The sequence below is a fragment of the Pelodiscus sinensis genome, chromosome 8, assembly GCF_049634645.1.
Source record: "Pelodiscus sinensis isolate JC-2024 chromosome 8, ASM4963464v1, whole genome shotgun sequence".
Taxonomy (NCBI): Eukaryota; Metazoa; Chordata; order Testudines; family Trionychidae; genus Pelodiscus; species Pelodiscus sinensis.
In genome coordinates this window covers 65,119,893-65,137,980 of record NC_134718.1, presented here as the reverse complement: position 1 = coordinate 65,137,980, position 18,088 = coordinate 65,119,893, and the positions used below count along the sequence as shown (strand labels likewise).

At 43.3% G+C, this 18,088-nt stretch overlaps 1 protein-coding gene across 30 annotated transcripts in view; it reads left to right on the top strand.

Moving 5' to 3' along the window:
* TCF7L2 (transcription factor 7 like 2) overlaps nt 1-18,088 on the top strand; it is a 226,048-nt gene that overhangs the window by 83,618 nt on the left and 124,342 nt on the right. For all 30 annotated transcript variants that reach the window (XM_006134979.4, XM_075935454.1, XM_014579442.3 and 27 more), the window contains exon 4: nt 5,998-6,099. In XM_006134979.4, the coding sequence (XP_006135041.1) occupies nt 5,998-6,099 (102 nt within the window). The remainder of the gene's footprint in view (nt 1-5,997; nt 6,100-18,088) is intronic.

Genomic DNA, 18,088 nt, shown 5'->3' with positions numbered 1-18,088 from the left:
TAATCACTTTTCTTCAAGAGCTAGGCCTTCATTTAAACTTCAGACACTGGGAACTTGTGGTAAAATAGAGTGTTGGCAACACTACTTCTCTGAAATAATTATTGTTTTTAGATAAGTTTTTTTTTTAATTCTAGAAGATTCTACTCCAATGTACAGAAATCCCAGATGAGAAGATTTATAAAAACAAATGTTTCTTGGAATGTGAAGAACCCAAAGGCACGAACCACATGTTTATTTTTTTAAAATTTTAAAGCTTGCAAACATAGGCCTTTCCAAGAGTACGTAAACACCTGTGGCACTGAGTCTCAGCCCAGGTCAGCTGATGTGGGCTCATGGAGCTCTGGATGTAGGGAAGAAAGTAGAGGTTTAGATAAGAGGTGTAGATCAGATCAGGCTTTGAGATCCTGCTTGCTCATGGGCTCATGTGAACTTGAACATCTTCACTGCTATTTTTAGCTTTGTGTCCTGCCTGTTGGCTGACCCAGACCAGGTCTTGTATTGCAGTGTAGACATACGCTATCATTTCCCATCACTTCAGGTATCTCTTTGTCACCTTAGTGCATGCAGCCTTGTGCTTTCCAGGCCTGTCACACTAGTAAGTGTGTGTGTGTGTGTGTGTGTGTGTGTGTGTGTGTGTGTGTGTGTGTGTGTGTGTGTGTGTGTGTGTGTGTGTGTGTGAGAGAAGGCATTAGTATCCTTTTAAATAAATGGAATCAGACGCTGGATATAATGGGCCCTCAGGCTACGTCTAGACTACAGGTTTTTTTTTTTTTTTTTAAAGTGGCCTTTTTTTCTAAAAAAAACTTCACTTGCGTCTGGGCTGCCGCCGTGTTCTTTCGAAATTAATTTGAAAGAACGCAGCATTTTTTAGACATCGGTAAACCTCATTTTATGAGGAAGAATGCCTTTTTTCGAAAGAGTTCTTTCGAAAAAAGGCATTCTTGAACGCAAACAGGGCTTTTTTGAAAGAGAGCATCCAGATTGCCTGTGTGCTCTCTTTCGAAAAAGCGGATAACTTTTTCGGAAAAAGTGGTGGCTGTCTAGATGGTCCCTTTCGAAAGAAGTGTGTAGTCTAGACGTACCCTCACAGAAATAGGAATAGGTGTTACACGACGGGTGGGGAATCTAAGCATGGGGGCCAGATGCAACCCCCGATTTGCCTGGGTCGGGGCTCCCCCTCACCCCCAGCCTTGGGGAGCCCGTGCTGGTGATCCAGCCCCCCTGCCACCACCCTGCAGGTCTGGAGCAGACAAAATCTACTAGCCTGGGCCCTCCAAGACTCTCATGTGTGAAGGTTGTGTGGGGAGTGTCTTTCTCCTTCTCAGTTGTGGGCCATGTCAGCGAGGGCTTTTTTTTGTTTGTTTGTTTGTTTCCTCACTTTTGTGTGGATCCCGATTGGTTTTTTTTTCTGTGGGTCAGCAGGGCCCAAAGACCCAAAAGAGGTTCCCAATCTTTGTGTTAGACCAATGAGGATTCAGTGCAGGAAAGTCCCACTTCAAAACTACTGTGTTCTGTTTGGCTTTAAATGTCACAAGCAATGTGGTTTCCACTGCGTCCCTTGAGAAAACTGTTCGGCAGCCATTTGACTGCACATCTCAGAGAATTGCAGGCATACTTCTTCCACTACTTTTGATGGGGCCAATTTCTGCTCTGTCTCAGGTGCATGTCAGTGATGCTAGTAACTTTAATGGGAAGATGTGCATGTTCATGCACAGAACTTGAAATCCATCTCTGAACCCAGTGAAGGCCACACCGAAATTCTGTTGCTTTTTGAAGCATGGTTCAGTTCTGAAAAGTAACTAAGTAATAATGGCATGTTCTTATCCAGCATATCTGGTCTTCTGTATACTCAGAGATCTGCTAACTTCAGTTACCTGTAGAATCAATGCAGATGAGTGAGTGAGCTGTACTCTTTCTTCTTATACTGGATTAAGAACATAAGAATGGCCATACTGGGTCAGACCAAAAGTCCATCTAGCCTAGTAGTTTGTCTGTCGACAGTGGCCAATGCCAGATGCCCCAAAGGGAGTGAATGGAATAGGTTATCATCAAATGATGCCTCTCTTGCCAACCATTTCCAACCTCTGATAAACGGAGGCTAGGGACACCATTCCTACCCATCCTGGCTGATACCCATTGATGGACCCTATCCTCTATGAATTTACCTAGCTATCTTTTGAATCCTGGTAAAGCCCTGGTCTTCACAACATCCTCTGGCAAGGAGTTCCACAGGTTGACTGCTCCATGAAAAAAGCTCCCTTTTCTTTGTTTTAAACTTTCTACCTATTCATTGAATTTGGTGACCCCCCTAGTTGTTTCAGATTGTTTAAGTTTCTGTGATAGGGCCAATCAGTTACATTTATGTAAACCTGTTGTCTCTGTGGGGCTCCATGGTATCCTCACGTCTTGAATTCTATGTGCAGATCTGGGCTCCCCATCCCAAGAAAGATATATTGCAATTGGAAAAAGTACAGAAAAAGGCAGCCGGGGGGAAGGAGGGGTGATTTGGGGAGTAGCTTCCATATGAGGAGAGACTGATAGGATTGTGACTTTACAGCTTGGAAAGGAGACCACTGTAGTGATGTGACTAGTCAAATAGTCAGCCACCCAATAAGTATAGGGTTATCGGGTAGCCGAGTAACTACTCCCACCTCTCTGTCAGTGGCACACCAAGTTCCTACTACATTTAAAATGCAGAGCCGCAGCGGGGGTACCTCCTGGACCTGGCGCAAGCTGGGACAGAGGGCTTCCCCTTATCGACTAATCATGTAGTCCACACAAATTGTATCGATTACACGATTAGCCACTTTTTAACATCCTTGGATCACTGAAGGGGGCTATCATAGAATTCTTTAGAGACTGATGTGGAGACAGTGAATGAAGCGGTGCTCTTTGATTCTTCTCATGGCACAGGAACTGGTAGTTACCTAGGGTGTGTCTAGACTACGGGGATTTTTTGAAAAAAGTTGCCTTTTTTCAAAAATCTTTACCTGCATCTAGACTGATGCCGTGTTTTTGAAAGTAAATTGAAAGAACACGGCAGTTTTTTCGACCACGGAAAACCTCGTTTTATGAGGAAGAACGCCTTTTCTCAAAAGTGCTCTTTCCAAAAAAGGCGCTATATAATGCAAACTCCTTTTTCGAACGAGAGCATCCAGACTGCCTGCATGCTCTCTTTCAAAAAAGCGACTTGCTTTTTCGAAAGTACTAGTTGTAGTCTAGATGCTCTTTTTCGAAAGAGTCTTTTTCGAAGTGGCTTGCAGTTTAGACGTAGCCCTAGTGATGATAGGCAGAAGGCTTGAAGGAAACAAAGGGAAGTATTTCTTCATACAGTAGACAGTCAACCTTTATAACTCTATGTGAGAGGGTGCTGGGAAGGGCAAGACTATAACAGGGTTCAAAAAAGAGAACTGGATGAGTTCATGGAGAATGGGCCCATTGGTGGGTGTTGGCCAGGTCAGGTAGGGACGCAAAACCATACTCTGAAGTGTCCCTGGCCTTTGTTTGCCAGGTGCTGGGAATGGGCGAAGGGGAGGGATCACGGGATGATTGCCTGTTCTGTTCATTCTCTATGGGACACCCGGCATTGGCCACTGTCAGAAGACAGGATACTGGGCTAGATGGACCTTTGGTCTAATGCAGTATGGCTGTTCTTACAGTCCAATGCAGCGGTGTCATGGAAGTCTATTGGAGAGATAAGGTGGGCGAGGTAGTATCTTTTACTGGACTAACGGTTGCTGTTGAGAGAGACAACTTGAAGCTGTTCCTCGGGGTCTGCGAAAGGTGCTAGGAGTGTCATAGCTAAATACAAGATCAAACAGATAGTTCAGCATAAGTAGCTAGCACATATTCTAAGGCAAGGGTTCTCAAACATTGTGATACCACGACCCCCTAAAATGCTAAATGAATTTGTGTGACCCCCCCCTCACTGCCCTGGGTCACTTCCTCCCCCCGTCTCACCAGACTCCTTGCCCTCCTGGGGTTCCTTTAAGATGTTTGCAGTCCTCAACGCCTGTCCCCCCTGCAGGCTCCTTCCCCCCCATCTCTTTCTCCTCTGTGCCTCTTTTCCGCTCCGCGTCCCTTTGGTGTTCTCTCTCTCTCTCTCTCTCCTCCGACCCTGACGTGCCCTTATTTACCTCTGGGTCCTCTGCCCTGACCCAATCCCCAGCCCGCTGCCTGAGGGACCCCACCCTCTCTCAACTGGGGAAGCGGTCGGTCACCCGGCAACCATGCCCTGGCTGGCCCCTCGCGCATCTGCTCCTGCGCTAGCCTCACTCTCCCACCGTCTTGCCTCCTCTTGCAGCTGAGCCGTGCTCCTGGAGTCCCGTGGCCCCAGCCACGCTGCGCAAGTTAACCAGTTACTGGGTAAGCATGCTGGTAAGGCTAATGCTTACTGGGTATTTGGTTAACCAGTTAACCTTTTACAGACCTAGTTTTAACCACTTAGCTGGTTTTGGGGTCAGTCAGTGTGCTAGATCAGGGCTACTCAACATACGGGGCCACATGTGGCCCGTTTGTTTCGGCCCGCGGTGCGGTTTGGGTTTACGCTGGGCTCAACACGTGGCCCGCGGGTGGGATCCTTTGAACATGGTCTCCACTGGGAACACGCTCCACAACGAAGAGGTGTCTCCCAGGCAGAGTGAGCATTGAAAGACACAAGTGGACGGGTTGGCTGGAACAGATGGGTACAGAGTGTTGGCGTTTCAAGCCCCCAGGGAGGGCGTTTCACATGACCAAGGCATTGTGGGATGTGCTGGCGGCTTCGCCTTGTGGGCAGAGCTTGAGAGGTGCTGACTGGCTCACACTGGCCATATTTGGGTCCGGCTCCATGGCTTAAGGCTTAATCTTTGTATTCATGCCTGTCAGTGTGAAATAAGCTATTTGCATATATATTTGCATGTATATGCAACCACACTTAAGTTGCGGTCCTCGGCATGTGGTGTATCATTGTGAACCCCATGGGCTTCCAAAGTTGAGTAGCCTGGTGCTAGATGATATGCAGCACCTGTTGTTGTGATAGGCATGTGTTGGACGCATGGATCTTGAAAGGTGTGCTGTGGAGTGTGTTGATCATTGCAGAAGTGGATATACGTCTGCAGATGTTTGCATCTGTGTTTTCGTGGGGTCTGGTGCTGTTTTGATTTGGGGTGGCACATCTGATGTCGAGCCTGGAGAAATTGCGGGGTTGTTCAAAGGCTAGAAGAGGGGGGGCTCAGAAAAGATTTCTTCCAATGTGGGGTCCCCATCCAGTATAGATTTGTAGTTGTTTGATGTGCCAAAAAAGGAAATAATCCATTTTGACTTGCAGACCCCTGGTTGAGTTCGCAAAGCTAGTACAAAATACAGGTGTAAACTGAGAACATTTGATCTGGAAGCCACTGAGTGAAAATAAACATAGTACCTCACAATGATAAATACAGAGTTGTCTTTCAGAATAGAACTGCATGGTGAGGTTTGTATAGTGCTTTGAAGACATAAAGATCTATAGAAGCTGATTGTTGCTATTATTGGCCTTTGCTGAATAAATTCTTACTGTGAGATGGGGGTGTGTGTGTGAGGGGTAGGGGTGTGTGTGTGTGTGTGTGTGTGTGTGTGTGTGTGTGTGTGTGGATTTTGACTGTCCACCCTCTTTCCCCTCCCTCTACCCCTATCAGTTTCTCAGCTGTTATATTTCTCTGTGTGTGCTTAACTTCTTCCAGATCTGATTAATTAATAAAATACTTTGAGATTACATTGTTTTTGCAACTTGCTTTGTTTTCTTATTCTACTGTTTTGGTAATGCTGCTGTATAAAAATGTGAGTGTTCTGCACCAGTTTTGTTTCACATGACCATAACAATATACTTCCCGCCTCTTTGGTTTTTGTTTCAGTTCCTTGCTTACGTTTTAAGTTGTATCTTTTTGTCCATGTAAGTTAGGGTTTGGTTTTGCGTGGTTTTCTTTGCCTTTCTTTTCTGAACTCATTTTTCTTTTCCCATTTTTGTTTCCTCCCATCCAGTATCTCCAGATGAAATGGCCACTGCTTGATGTTCAGGCAGGGAGCCTTCAGAGTAGACAAGCCCTCAAGGATGCTAGGTCTCCATCTCCAGCACACATCGTTGTAAGTAAACTCAGAAGACATTCTTCCTTTGTTTGGAAAAAAAAGTTGACATTTGACATTAACTTGTCATCCTTTTTTCTTTTCCTCAACACACACAGAAAAGAAAGCCAAACCCAGGTTAAAGGCAGGTGGGATGAGGTTTCTGTTGCTGGGTAATACAGGTTGAACCTCTCTAGTTTAGCACTCTCGTGGTCCGGCATGATTTTAGTTAGAGGAATGTCCACTTACCATGGGTGGTCCCATAAAGTTGTTTACAGCCACCAGTCCTGGCTCTCAGTGTTCTGTGCTGTTGTTTAGCTCTAAATTATTCCTAAGTGTCTTCTAAGAGTCCAGTAAGCAACGGAATTATACTGCTAGACAATATTGACTTCCCATGGTTCAGCAAATTCTCTTGTTCGTCACCAGTCAGGCCTCCAGGGTGACGCACTAGAGAGGTTCAACCTGTACTTCAAAAATTATATATGGTATAAACAGAGCCGGCCCGAACCATTCGTGTGTCCTGGGCATGTGGCGCTGCCCCCTGAGCACGCGGCGCATGAGCGGCCCCGCCCCCAAGCGCGCGGCTCATTCTTGTGTCCCGGGGCACATGGTGCATGCGCAGCCCCGCCCCCACCCGTCCCGGCAGCACCACATAGTGCCCCTTACAATCGAGCGCCCCGGGCTACCGCCCAATCAGCCCGTAGCTGGAGCCGGCTCGGGGTATAAAAACTCTTGGTTCTTTGGAAAAGTGAAGAAACTAAGTGCCCCTGAAATTTACACTCTCCAAAACTATTTTGATTTTATGTAAATTCAGTTGATTAACAATTCTAACTTTCCAGCTATTGTAATGAACACAGGATATGGGAGAATATTAAAACAAAAAAAAAAAAACCCACCACCTTCAAGAAGCATCATAAATCCAGGCCCTGATTTGTAGTCTTTACTTAGACAAATCTTCTGTGGGATTTGTCAAGCAGAGTCTTACCCAAATAACCGCTTGTGGGATCAAGCTAAAAATATTTTCAAATGAACAACAACAACAAAATCTTTTGAGTTCACTTAGTATAATAAACTGAACATCGGCAAATGGAATGTTTACAATTTTGGTTCCGTTACTGAATTCTGCTATTGGAGTTAAGTTATTCCCCTCACAGTAAAAGTGATGGCAAAGTTACAGTGTTAAAACCACACGTGGGTATGTTTAAACAATGTCAAGAAAGTTTTAAAAAGAAACAACTTGTTATTGTGTACTGCACCTCACAGCCATGACTGCCTAAACTTATTCGCATTCACATATATCTGGTTTTTAGGCATTTGTTTTGCTAATGACCCTATCAGTTCAGAATGTCGAGCTGGTAAATTAACCTCGTAGTTAGAAGAGGGCTCATGGCTTGTTATAATATTTTTTCCAATATATTTTATTACCAGATCTCATGTTTTTTACTTTCTTTTTTATAATGAATGGGTAACAGGGTGAAATTATGCAAGAAAAAAACTGCTCATTGATATAGGATCTAAGGCTGATATAGTTGAGAGGTTACATCAGGCATCTGAAATACACTAGTTTACTTTAAAAAAAAGAAAGAAAATAACTGAGAAGTTTGTCTTCAAAAATATTTGTGTCTCTTAATCTGAAAAGTCCCCGACACTTTGTTACGAGCATCCGAAACCACTTTGATAACATGTTTTAGTAGCTCTTAGAATTAATAGTTTAAAAAGCAGACCAGGATAAGACAGAGTGAAATGTAGACTCTGTTGATGTTTTAGATGGTCAGTGTTAAATGTGGCTGCTCTCTTTTTAAAATACTGTATTTATTTTCCTTCAGCTATTTGTGCTGTTGTTATACTGAGAGCTCAAAATAATAATAATAAAAAGACATTTATCTTGCTAGCTCTTTCTGGTCTACAAACAAAATTCCTAGCCCCTCTCCCCCATCACTTATTTTTTAATGGCAAAAACCCCAACAAGAATCTGCCTTTCATTTCCTTGTTTATCAGTCGCATCATCAGAGATAAAAACATTGCTCTGAGAACTGGGTTTGATAACTCATGTGCCCTCTGCTGGCTGGCTCCTTTGCCAAAGCAAAGTGCAGGGCAACATACACATTGGTAGTCTTTCATTTTAAATTTCGCAGTGACAGACTTGTTTATCGGAGGAGGAAAGAAAGATTTTAATAGATTCTGGTGGAAGAGTTTTGCTGTTGGATTATAAGCATTGAAGGTAGGTCAAGTGTTGCTAGTCACTTACGTTGTCACCTCTTTTTATATGGGATTGCAATATAAATGCCGAATTTAAACATGCATATGAAGATGGGAGGTGTAATTGAATTTCAAGTGTCACTGATGTCTCTGACTTGTCAGAAGAATCGGCTCTGCCCTTTATAAATAACCATTTTCCTTCCTTCAGAACACAGCGTGCCTCTTTTGGAAAGACTGACTCTTCAATTTGCTAGTGTCTCCTTTCTCATAGCCCCCCGTTTGTCTCCTTTCTCATAGCCCCCCATTGCCCATAAGTGTGGCTCCACCGTACCCCTGACTTGTGCGCAGATGATGAATAGATGAGTTGACCCCTCCACCTTCAGAAATTATAGATTCTAAATTCTCTTACCCATTTTGGAAATCTTTTTATAGGAAGCCTGAGGTGGAATCTGCTATGGATTTCGACTGTTTATGGGGCTTTTTAAGAGCTGTTTCGCTCAGTGATTCAATAAAAAGTATACTTACCATAGCAACCACTTAGGCTGTGAGGAACATATACTACCTCTGAGATGGAGACCACCTTCCAAAAGAGCCACAGCTGGCATTTGTAATGTGATCTTTTGTGTTACTTACAATGTTCTTGGGGAAAGAGGTTGCGGGGAGGGAGGGAAAGAAAGAGGGGGAAATGTGTTTTGATGGAACTAAGTTTATGGGAGTTTTAATGTTAGTTTTTGAACACCCTCTGTACTCACACCCCAAAAGAATGCTCTGCCTTGTGAGGTAAAAATGCTGCTTCACTTCCCCAATGAAGCCAATAGATAAAGAATATAGTTTTTTGTAAATGAAAGCCTTGTGGCTGGTTACATATCGGGGGCGATGGCAGAAAGAGGGCTAAGTAGTTGCAGATGCCAGCTAGACTGGGATGTGTCAGGTTTCTTCAGTACCACTATTGGGTTGATGCTGATGTACAGCACACCAGGGAGTATGGGTAGTTGTTTTACTAATGATTGGTACTGAGTTATGTTATGAAAATGTGATTAGCCTTTATACGGATGAGAGGGGAAATTTACCTGTGTATGTGTACGCGCACGCGTGCAAAATATGTGACATCTATAGATATGTTTATAAACAGTTCATTCCCTCACACACACTTATATCTTGTCCACATGCCATGTACATAGTCTGATTTTGTTCTTGAAATTCGTTGTGTTGCCTCGAAGATTTGTAATGAAAGGACTGACGTTTTCAAATCACTTCTTATGTTTAATGTATTTCTGATATCAAGATTAGGGAGTAATCTTATAGCTGGATCACAAATGGAGGGAAGGACTGCTTTGAAGCATGCTTCCTTGTGAATGCTTGGCCACAAGTAATGCCACTCTTACTCAGGGTTACGTGTTTTACACCCTGCTTAGGTGAAACACCCATCAGCTTTAACAGGAGTTTTGTCAAATGATTCAGGACTGCAGAATAAGGCAGTATTCAAATGATTACCATACATGTACTTATTTGCCTTCTGTCCTCCCCCCCCCCCCCAGGTTAGTTTAAGAACATGAAGTTAAGGCTACAAAAATTGAAGCAAAAGACCAGCATGAGTAATGTGAGGGCTAGGTTAATACTGATTTTTCATGGTGCTGGAGGGGGTCTTCAAAACCTCTGAGAATGTCAGCTAGATACTCTGTTTATGTGTTTAGTATGCTTTAGAAGGCACAGCAAGAGAATCTATTTAAAATCAGTACATTTATTTGCATTTCAGTGTCTCAGTTGTCTAGTAAAGCTTTGCATCCTTTGTATTCGGTCCAGCTGCGTATCTGTCCAGAGGTGAAAAAAAAAAACAACCCGAGGGCAGAGAAACCTGAGGGCAGAGAAGAAGTTTTTTTAAGAATACTCTGTTAAGGTTGGCAGGCTAAAAGTCTGAACTCAGCTTACAAATAACATTTTTGGTTTTGGGGGGCAGTATTGGATTTTTATTTTGTTCTTTTGTTTTGTTTTTCCCCTTGGAAACTCTGTCTTCCAAGGACAAAAGTTTCAACATACATCAAATCCAGCTGCGCAGCTTGGATGATCCTCAATGTACAGAGAGTGTTTCTTGTCCTAGAAACATACGCGTCCATGATGCTGCCCCTGTGTGCACGCAGGCTGGTGTAATGGACAAAATTGTCACTATCCGAAAATAAGATTTTTGACTGTGGCCCAGTCTATATTGGCGGAGAAAATTGATGCAAGATACGCAACTTCAGCTACGAGAATTGCGTAGCTGGAGTCAACATACCTTGCCTGGCCGCAGTGAGGAGTACTGCACGACAGGGGTGCCCTCAACATTTGATTTAGCGGGTCTTTACTAGATCCGCTAAATCGAACAGCAGAAGATTGATCACTGGAGTGTTGATCCTTGGTAAATGGATACATAGTGTAGGTATTTGGACATGCTCAGCTTGCTGAATGCAAGGGAGCAGGCAAGTGGGCTGGAAACAAGGATTGCTCATGGTTCTTGTAGGGAGGAACTAAAAGATCTGAACTTGAGACCTACTTCCTGAATAATTCTCTGTGTATGGTTTCTTGATTAACTTTTTTATAATCTGATTTTTCCTTTTTATTAATATTGCCGGAAAGTTTTGTCGTTCTCACCATTTTCAAAATAAATATTCTGACTAAGCTTAAACTATTTCAGATGATAGTGAGATTGTGGGTTAGAAGCCATTGATTGGCTAGAACCTCTGATATCTTATTCCACCAAAGCTTACATTTAGCTTGCATTGTACCTGGCAAACATATGCTGCACCAAAAATTATGTTTTGGTATAATGTGTATCTTAGGGTATGTCTAGACTACATGCCTCTGGTGACAGAGGCATGTAGATTAGGCTACCTGGCATAGGAAAATGAAGCGGCGATTTAAATAATCGCTGCTTCATTTAAATTTAAATGGCTGCCGAGCTGAGCCGATCAGCTGTTTGTCTGGATGCTCCATGGTCGACATCAAAGGCATTTGTCGACCTCCCCAGTATGCCTCGTGGGATGAGGTTTACCGGGGAGGTCGACAAATGCCTTTGATGTCGACCGTGGAGCATCCAGACTACTGTGCTGAGCCGACAAACACCTGATTGGCTCAGCTCGGCAGCCATTTAAATTTAAATGAAGCAGCGATTATTTAAATCGCCGCTTCATTGTCCTATGCCGGGTAGCCTAATCTACATGCCTCTGTCGCCAGAGGCATGTAGTCTAGACATACCCTTACAAAACAGTAAACATCTCCATGTTCTCTTCTGTAGGGTACACTTTTGAAGCCAGTGTAAATTTTACTGTTTGGACTGGCTTTCCTATTGTACTGTAATGAGCACATCCATAGAGCAATCTGAATCCCCAAGAAAAAAGAACCACACTATTGTAGTATCTATCCATCTATCTTTTTGTCTGTCTGAAATTTGGCTTAAGGAGGGGAAAATAGTGTTTTGAAAATGTAATCTGACAAGTAAAGCTTAAGGCATCTGAAATTCTTTCCCTTCTCCATGTAGTAATCATGCACAGAGAAGAGCCATTATTTATAACTTGGTCATTTTTGAGGGAATTAAACAATTACCATATTATTTAGAATAGGAATGGTAGGAGAAAAATAAGAATCCTTTTAGTTTTTTGAATGTGGTTTCCATTTGCAAATGTCTTTTTCTTCTTCTTCTTTGTAAGGGATTGCGAGTATGTTCTTAAGATAGATCTCAAAACTCAAGCACCTACATTGAACCCTGTCCCCCCAAATATTCATGTGAAAATAAATGGTAGCAAGGACAAATATATCACCATTTTTCATGCACAGATAGGCACATGCAGCTACATAAGCAAAACATTTTATAATCCCAATTTAGCGTGTGGGAGCCAGAAGTCCCCAGCTAGGAGTTATAATGCTCTCTGATTTATTTGTTTTTAATATTTTACATAAAAGGTTGTTGTGGAGTAGCTGTGTTTCCTCTGCTATAACCTCCAAGTTGTTTTTGGATTTGAGGCAGCATATGTGCACATGATGATGAGACTTTTTCTTGGAGTTCTTCAAAGTGATTTCCTTGGTACACAAAACAGATTGTTGAAATATACTAGAATCGTGTGGCTCTTTAGAGAGGAGTATTTTTGTGGGTTTCATGGTATTGCTTATTGACAAGACTGGCGCTGTGGGGTATAGCCTGGCGAGGGAGAATGAGTTTTGTGCGTTAGCAGATGACTTGATTGCAGATTAGCAGGTTGCAGTTTGGTGTTCAGATCAAGCATGTGATCTTTTTCAATGGTACTGCAGTAGTCTAAGATCTTATAGGAACTATTACTCAGAAAGCTTAAGTGAATCTCCTGCTAAACACTTTTTACTCCTTGGCTGTGTCTACACTGGGCCACTTATTCTGGAAAATCAGCCGCTTTTCTGGAATAAGCTGCGAGCTGTCTACACTGGCCCTTGAATTTCCGGAAAAACAACGATGCTCTACTGTACAAAATCAGCCGCTATTCCGGAAAAACTATTCTGCTCCCGCTCGGGCATAAGTCCTTACTCCAGAACACTGTTCTGGAAAAGGGCCAGTGTAGACAGCCCAGTAGTCTTTTCCGGAACAAAGCCCTGATTGCGAAAATGGCGAAAAAGGGCTTTTACGGAAAAGCAGCCTGCCAAAGTAGACGCTCCTTTTCCGGAAAAACTGAAAACAGAATAGTATTCCGTTTTAAGCATTTCCAGAAATTTATACCAGTGTAGACACAGCCCTTATGTCTAACTTTCCTAGCTTTATGAAATACACAGAGTGATGCTAAAGTACATACTTCAAATATGTGCAGAATTTCTGTACACTGAATATTCATAGTTGACTGAGATCTAGCCACAAAAACTCTGAGGGAATTGTGTGGCTAAATCACTCCCTGCTAATTATTTTGGTTTTTAGAGGGGAGGAGTTGTGTTAAATCATCGTTCAAATCTGGAAATTTAGAACTATGTGAAAAATCCAAGAACGGCAGCACAGGAAGCATAAAATGGTATGGGATTAATTCCTACCAAGTACCTGTATTTTTGACTGTAGGCTCAGTTTAATGATTTTATATGTGCTAAATAATTTAGAGCAGAAAACAGATACCGTGTAGAGTGTGAAACAGAAATGAATTTGGGCCTTTAAATAGGTGATTTATCTTTATAATTTGATACACTTGAGAGGCAGTTCAGATTTTTAGAATTACTTAATTCCATTGCATCATGATTTGACATCATCTCAACCCTATATGAAATCTTAGTCCATGATGAGCTCTTTCCATTTTTCATTGACTGAGCCTATACTCAAAGGTTGAGACATTGAAAAGCTGGTAGTCTTAGTAAATGATCACATCTTTATCCCCTAAATAGGGACTTAGGTGCCTAGACACTCCAGACATCTCTTTAGGTACCTAAATCCCTGTAAAAATCTGGCTCCTGGAGACGGACAGGCAATCCTCAGCTGGCGTTAATTGTAATAGCTACATTGCAGTCATGGAAGCCATGACAATTTATACCAGATGTGGGTCTTCTCCTTTGGAATTTTAAGTTCTTTGGATTTTGTATTATTTTAGCAGTGAATAGATACTAACATGCAAGATGTATAGTACTGTCAACCTATGTTGTTCCAAAAATTGTATGAAATTGTAGCAGGTATCAAAAAATCATGAGATTTAAAAAATAGATATTTTTTAAAAATTTGTTTCCTGGTTTAATTTATATATACATTTTTCAAAAAAACTATATATTTTTTTAAATCTCACAATTTTTTGATACCTGATACAATTTCATACAATTTTTGAACAACTGAGGCTCATATGAAATTAATGGGTAGCAGGTTTAAAACTAATAAAAGAAAGTTGTTCTTCACACAGCGTGTAGTCAACCTGTGGAACTCCTTGCCAGAGGAGGCTGTGAAGGCTAGGACTATAATAGAGTATAAAGAGAAGCTAGATAATTTCATGGAGGTTCGGTCCATAAAAGGCTATTAGCCAGGGGATAAAATGGTGTCCTTGGCCTCTGTTTGTCAAAGGCTGGAGAGGGATGGCAGGAGACAAATCGCTTGATCATTGTCTTTGGTCCACCCTCTCTGGGGCACCTGGTACTGGCCACTGTCGGCAGACAGGCTACTGGGCTAGATGGACCTTTGGTCTGACCCAGTACAGCCGTTCTTATGTATGTGTGTATATATATAGCTGAGGTTTTCACCAAATCACTTGACTCCTCAAGCTGGGGCTTCAAGAAAAATAGTAAATATCGCAAACTCGCAATGAACTGTGAGCAGGGGGCTGCTTCAGCCTTGTGGGGCTGCTACAGACTGGGTCTGCTCTGTGTCAGGGCTCGGGGCGCCATAGGCGGGGTCTGCTCTGGGTGTCCAGAGCAGCCCCTGTCCGTAGTGACCTGAGTGCTCTGGACCGTGGGATTTTACATCTCTAAATGAGATTTTTGCATCCCTACTTGCGAGAATTGCAGTCAGTTGTCCTTTGAGGAGGTAAGCTATGAATGCCTGCTCCATGCCTGCCGTTGAGTGTCCGTTTCTGGTGAATTACGCTGTTGCAGCGTATGCTGTGGCCTGCTGTATTCTAGAGACTTGACATTCTGGCATATACGTTCTTGTACATCCTACTCGTGATACAGGCACTTTTATACCGTGCATGTTTAAACTCAGACTGAGGCGGAAACAAGGACATTTTGACATCAAGCTTCTCTTTCCACCTTTTGTTCGATAAACGGCCCAGTTTGCTCTGAATGCTGCTAATAATCAGATTCTGACCCTGTTTGGCTGTCATGGATTCAGCAAAACCTTGCCTAACCTAGGCAGAGGTCCAGGTTGGAATGTGGTTTTGAAAAGCCTCTTCCACATGAGGTGGCCAAGCTGTGTTAGAAGAGACTTCACCTACAAGCCAAGTTTATACTGTGCTCCCGTATGCACATTAAAATCCCGTTGAAAAGGTCTGTGTAGCCTGGGACTAAGATGGAGCATTGGCAACTATAGGAAAGGGATGAGAGAAGATCATGTCTTATAGGCCTTTGGCTGGCTTCATTGCAAGCAATGAAGAGCCCATGCACACGCTCTTACTGGGTATTCAGGGAGTTACCTTCTTATATTGAAAAGCTTCAGCGAGGTAGCTGAGTTAGTCTGTAACAGGAAAAACTTACAAAACAACAAATAGTCTTTAAGGTGCTACTAGACTAACAAAACATGCAGATGGTATCGTGAACTTTCATGGGCCCAACCAACTACATCTGAAGAAGTGAGCTGTGCCCACGAAAGCTCATGGTACCATCTACATGTTTTGTTAGTCTTGAAGGTGCTACTAGACGAGTCATTGTTTAAGTTTTTCTTCTGATGTTTGGCATCCGTAACTAAAACATGGCTCAATCTGCTCCTCCCCTAACTGCAAGGGTTAGTTGTGTGGTGGAAGATATATACCAGGACTTTTTGCTTACTTAGAAAAAGAAAAGCAACCTCCTTCACTAGTGTGAAATCCCAGGTCTTAAATGCAAGTTTGGGAGTTCCAAGACAGCTGTAGCATCCTGGCCTCCCCCCACCATCTTCTAAAACTTGGCAAACCAATGAATTAGCAGGGCTATAGCCACAGCCAAGTCTCGCCAAAAGGGTCCCTGACTGGATGATGCTTGGCTCCACTGATTGGTCCAGTCATGGCCAGAGAAAGGCGTAGGAAGTTTGTCTGCGCAACAAGGTGATGTCCTGTTGTGGCTGCATTAGATCCTGCTTGTGTCTGCCGCCTTCACCCAGGCCTGTTCCTGATTCCTGCTTCACGTCTGGCTTCTGCCCCCCCCCCCCCCACCTTTGCCCCTGCTCCCACTATGCTCCTGCTCCCTGCTTGATCCTTACCTCTCTTCTGATTACATCCTCCCTGCCCCCCCACCTCCATACACCTTGCCTTGAGTCACCAGCTACCAGACCTGGCTCTGACCGTGGCCTCGAATTTCTCATCCTGGCTCTAGCATTTGGTATCTGACCTCTGCTCTGGCCCTCAGCTGTGACTCCCTCATCCAACTCTGGCTTGACCCCAGCTCTGATCATTGGCAGATGTCTCTGGTGCTGACCTTTGGCTTCGTGCCTCATGCCTGCTCTGCCCATTAGGCATGACTCCTGCTCTGGCCACGCAGTTAGACTGCCTACATCCTGGTCTATCACTTCAGTATCAGTCCTGTAAGGTGTGATGCTTCGCACCATGCCTGCAGAATGCTTTGAAGCTCTTTGAGAAAGGGATTAAGGCCAGAACCAATCTGAGAAGTTTGAGGACCACAAAAGTCCTTGTTTGATCCAGCACCCTAGAACTCCACCCCCATCCACTTATATTTAGAAAGGGGGACATTTTTTATTCAGTTTTGGCTGCAATCCCTGGGTCCTGTAGTCTGATCTGGGCAGGTAAAGGCTTATGCCCACTTGCGATCTCATTGAGATCTCTAGAGGTTCTGCCCAGGAGCAGCACTTTACTATCATGTAGACTCCATTCCTGCTGAGATCTTCCTTTGTCCAAGTTAACCCCTCTTGGAACATTGTGCTGAAACATCATCTTGCAGGAAATCTTAACGTTTCCTCAAATACCTGGAGAAGGGTCCTGCCGAGACACAGGATAGCAGGTATCCTACTTACAAAGGCTATGTCTAGACTACAACTTTTTTTCGGACAAAGGTACGCAAAATGCGCTCAGCAATTTGCGTACCTTTTTCTACTTTTTTTTCAGAAGAGGCTTTTCCAAATTTGGCCCGTCTACACTGGGCCACGTTTTGGAAAAAAAACCCTCTTTCGGAAGATGCCTTCTTCCTCGTAGAACGAGGAAGACAGGGCTTCCGAAAGAGCATGTCTGCTCTTCTAGGAAAAAAAAAAAAAGCGGAAGAGCAAACACGTTCCCTGGATGCAGTGGAGTGTTTTCGGGATACCTCCAGTCTAGACATACCCAAAATGTAAAACAAATCATGGCTGCTTTTAAAATGCAAGTGAGAAACTGGCCATATTAATCAAAAGCTTGTTTAACTGGAACAACAAACAGTCCTGTGGCACCTTAGAGACTAACAAAAAGGCATTTGAAAAGGTTCAGAAAAGGGCAGCAAAAAATGGTTAGGGATTTGGAATGGGTGCTATATGAAGAGAGATTAAAAAGACTGGGACTTTTCAGCTTAGAAAAGGGGAAACTATGGGGATATGATAGACATCTAAATCATGACAGATATGGAGAAAACAAATAAGGAAAAAACCAACAAATGATCTGGTAGCACTTTATAGACTAACAAAACATGTAGGTGGTATCATGAGCTTTCGTGGGCACACGAATACCGTCTACATGTTTTGTTAGCCTATAAAGTGCTGCCAGACCATTTGTTGTTTTTTTCTGTAACAGGCTAACTCGGCTACCCCTGAAGCTCCTGAACAAATAAGGAAAAGTTATTTACTTGTTCCCATAATTTCATTTGGTGACCCCCCAGTTCTTATGTTAATAGGTAGCAAGTTTAAAACAAACAAAAAGGAATATTTCTTCACGTAACACACAGTCAACCTGTGGAACTCCTTGCCAGAGGATATTGTGAAAACTAGGACTTTAACAGGGTTCAAAAAAGAATCAGGGAGGAGAGGTCCATCAATACTTATTGCCAGGATGGGTAGGAATAGCCTCTGTTTGTCAGAGGCTGGGAATGGGTGACAGGAGGGGGACCACTTGATGATTACAGCCGCTCCCCGAGTTACGAACAAGTTACAGACCAAAGCTTGGTCCGGAACTCGAAGTGTTCGTAACTCGGATCCCATAGAGTTACATGGCGACTGTGCTGTTCGTAAGTGCGGATCGCCGTT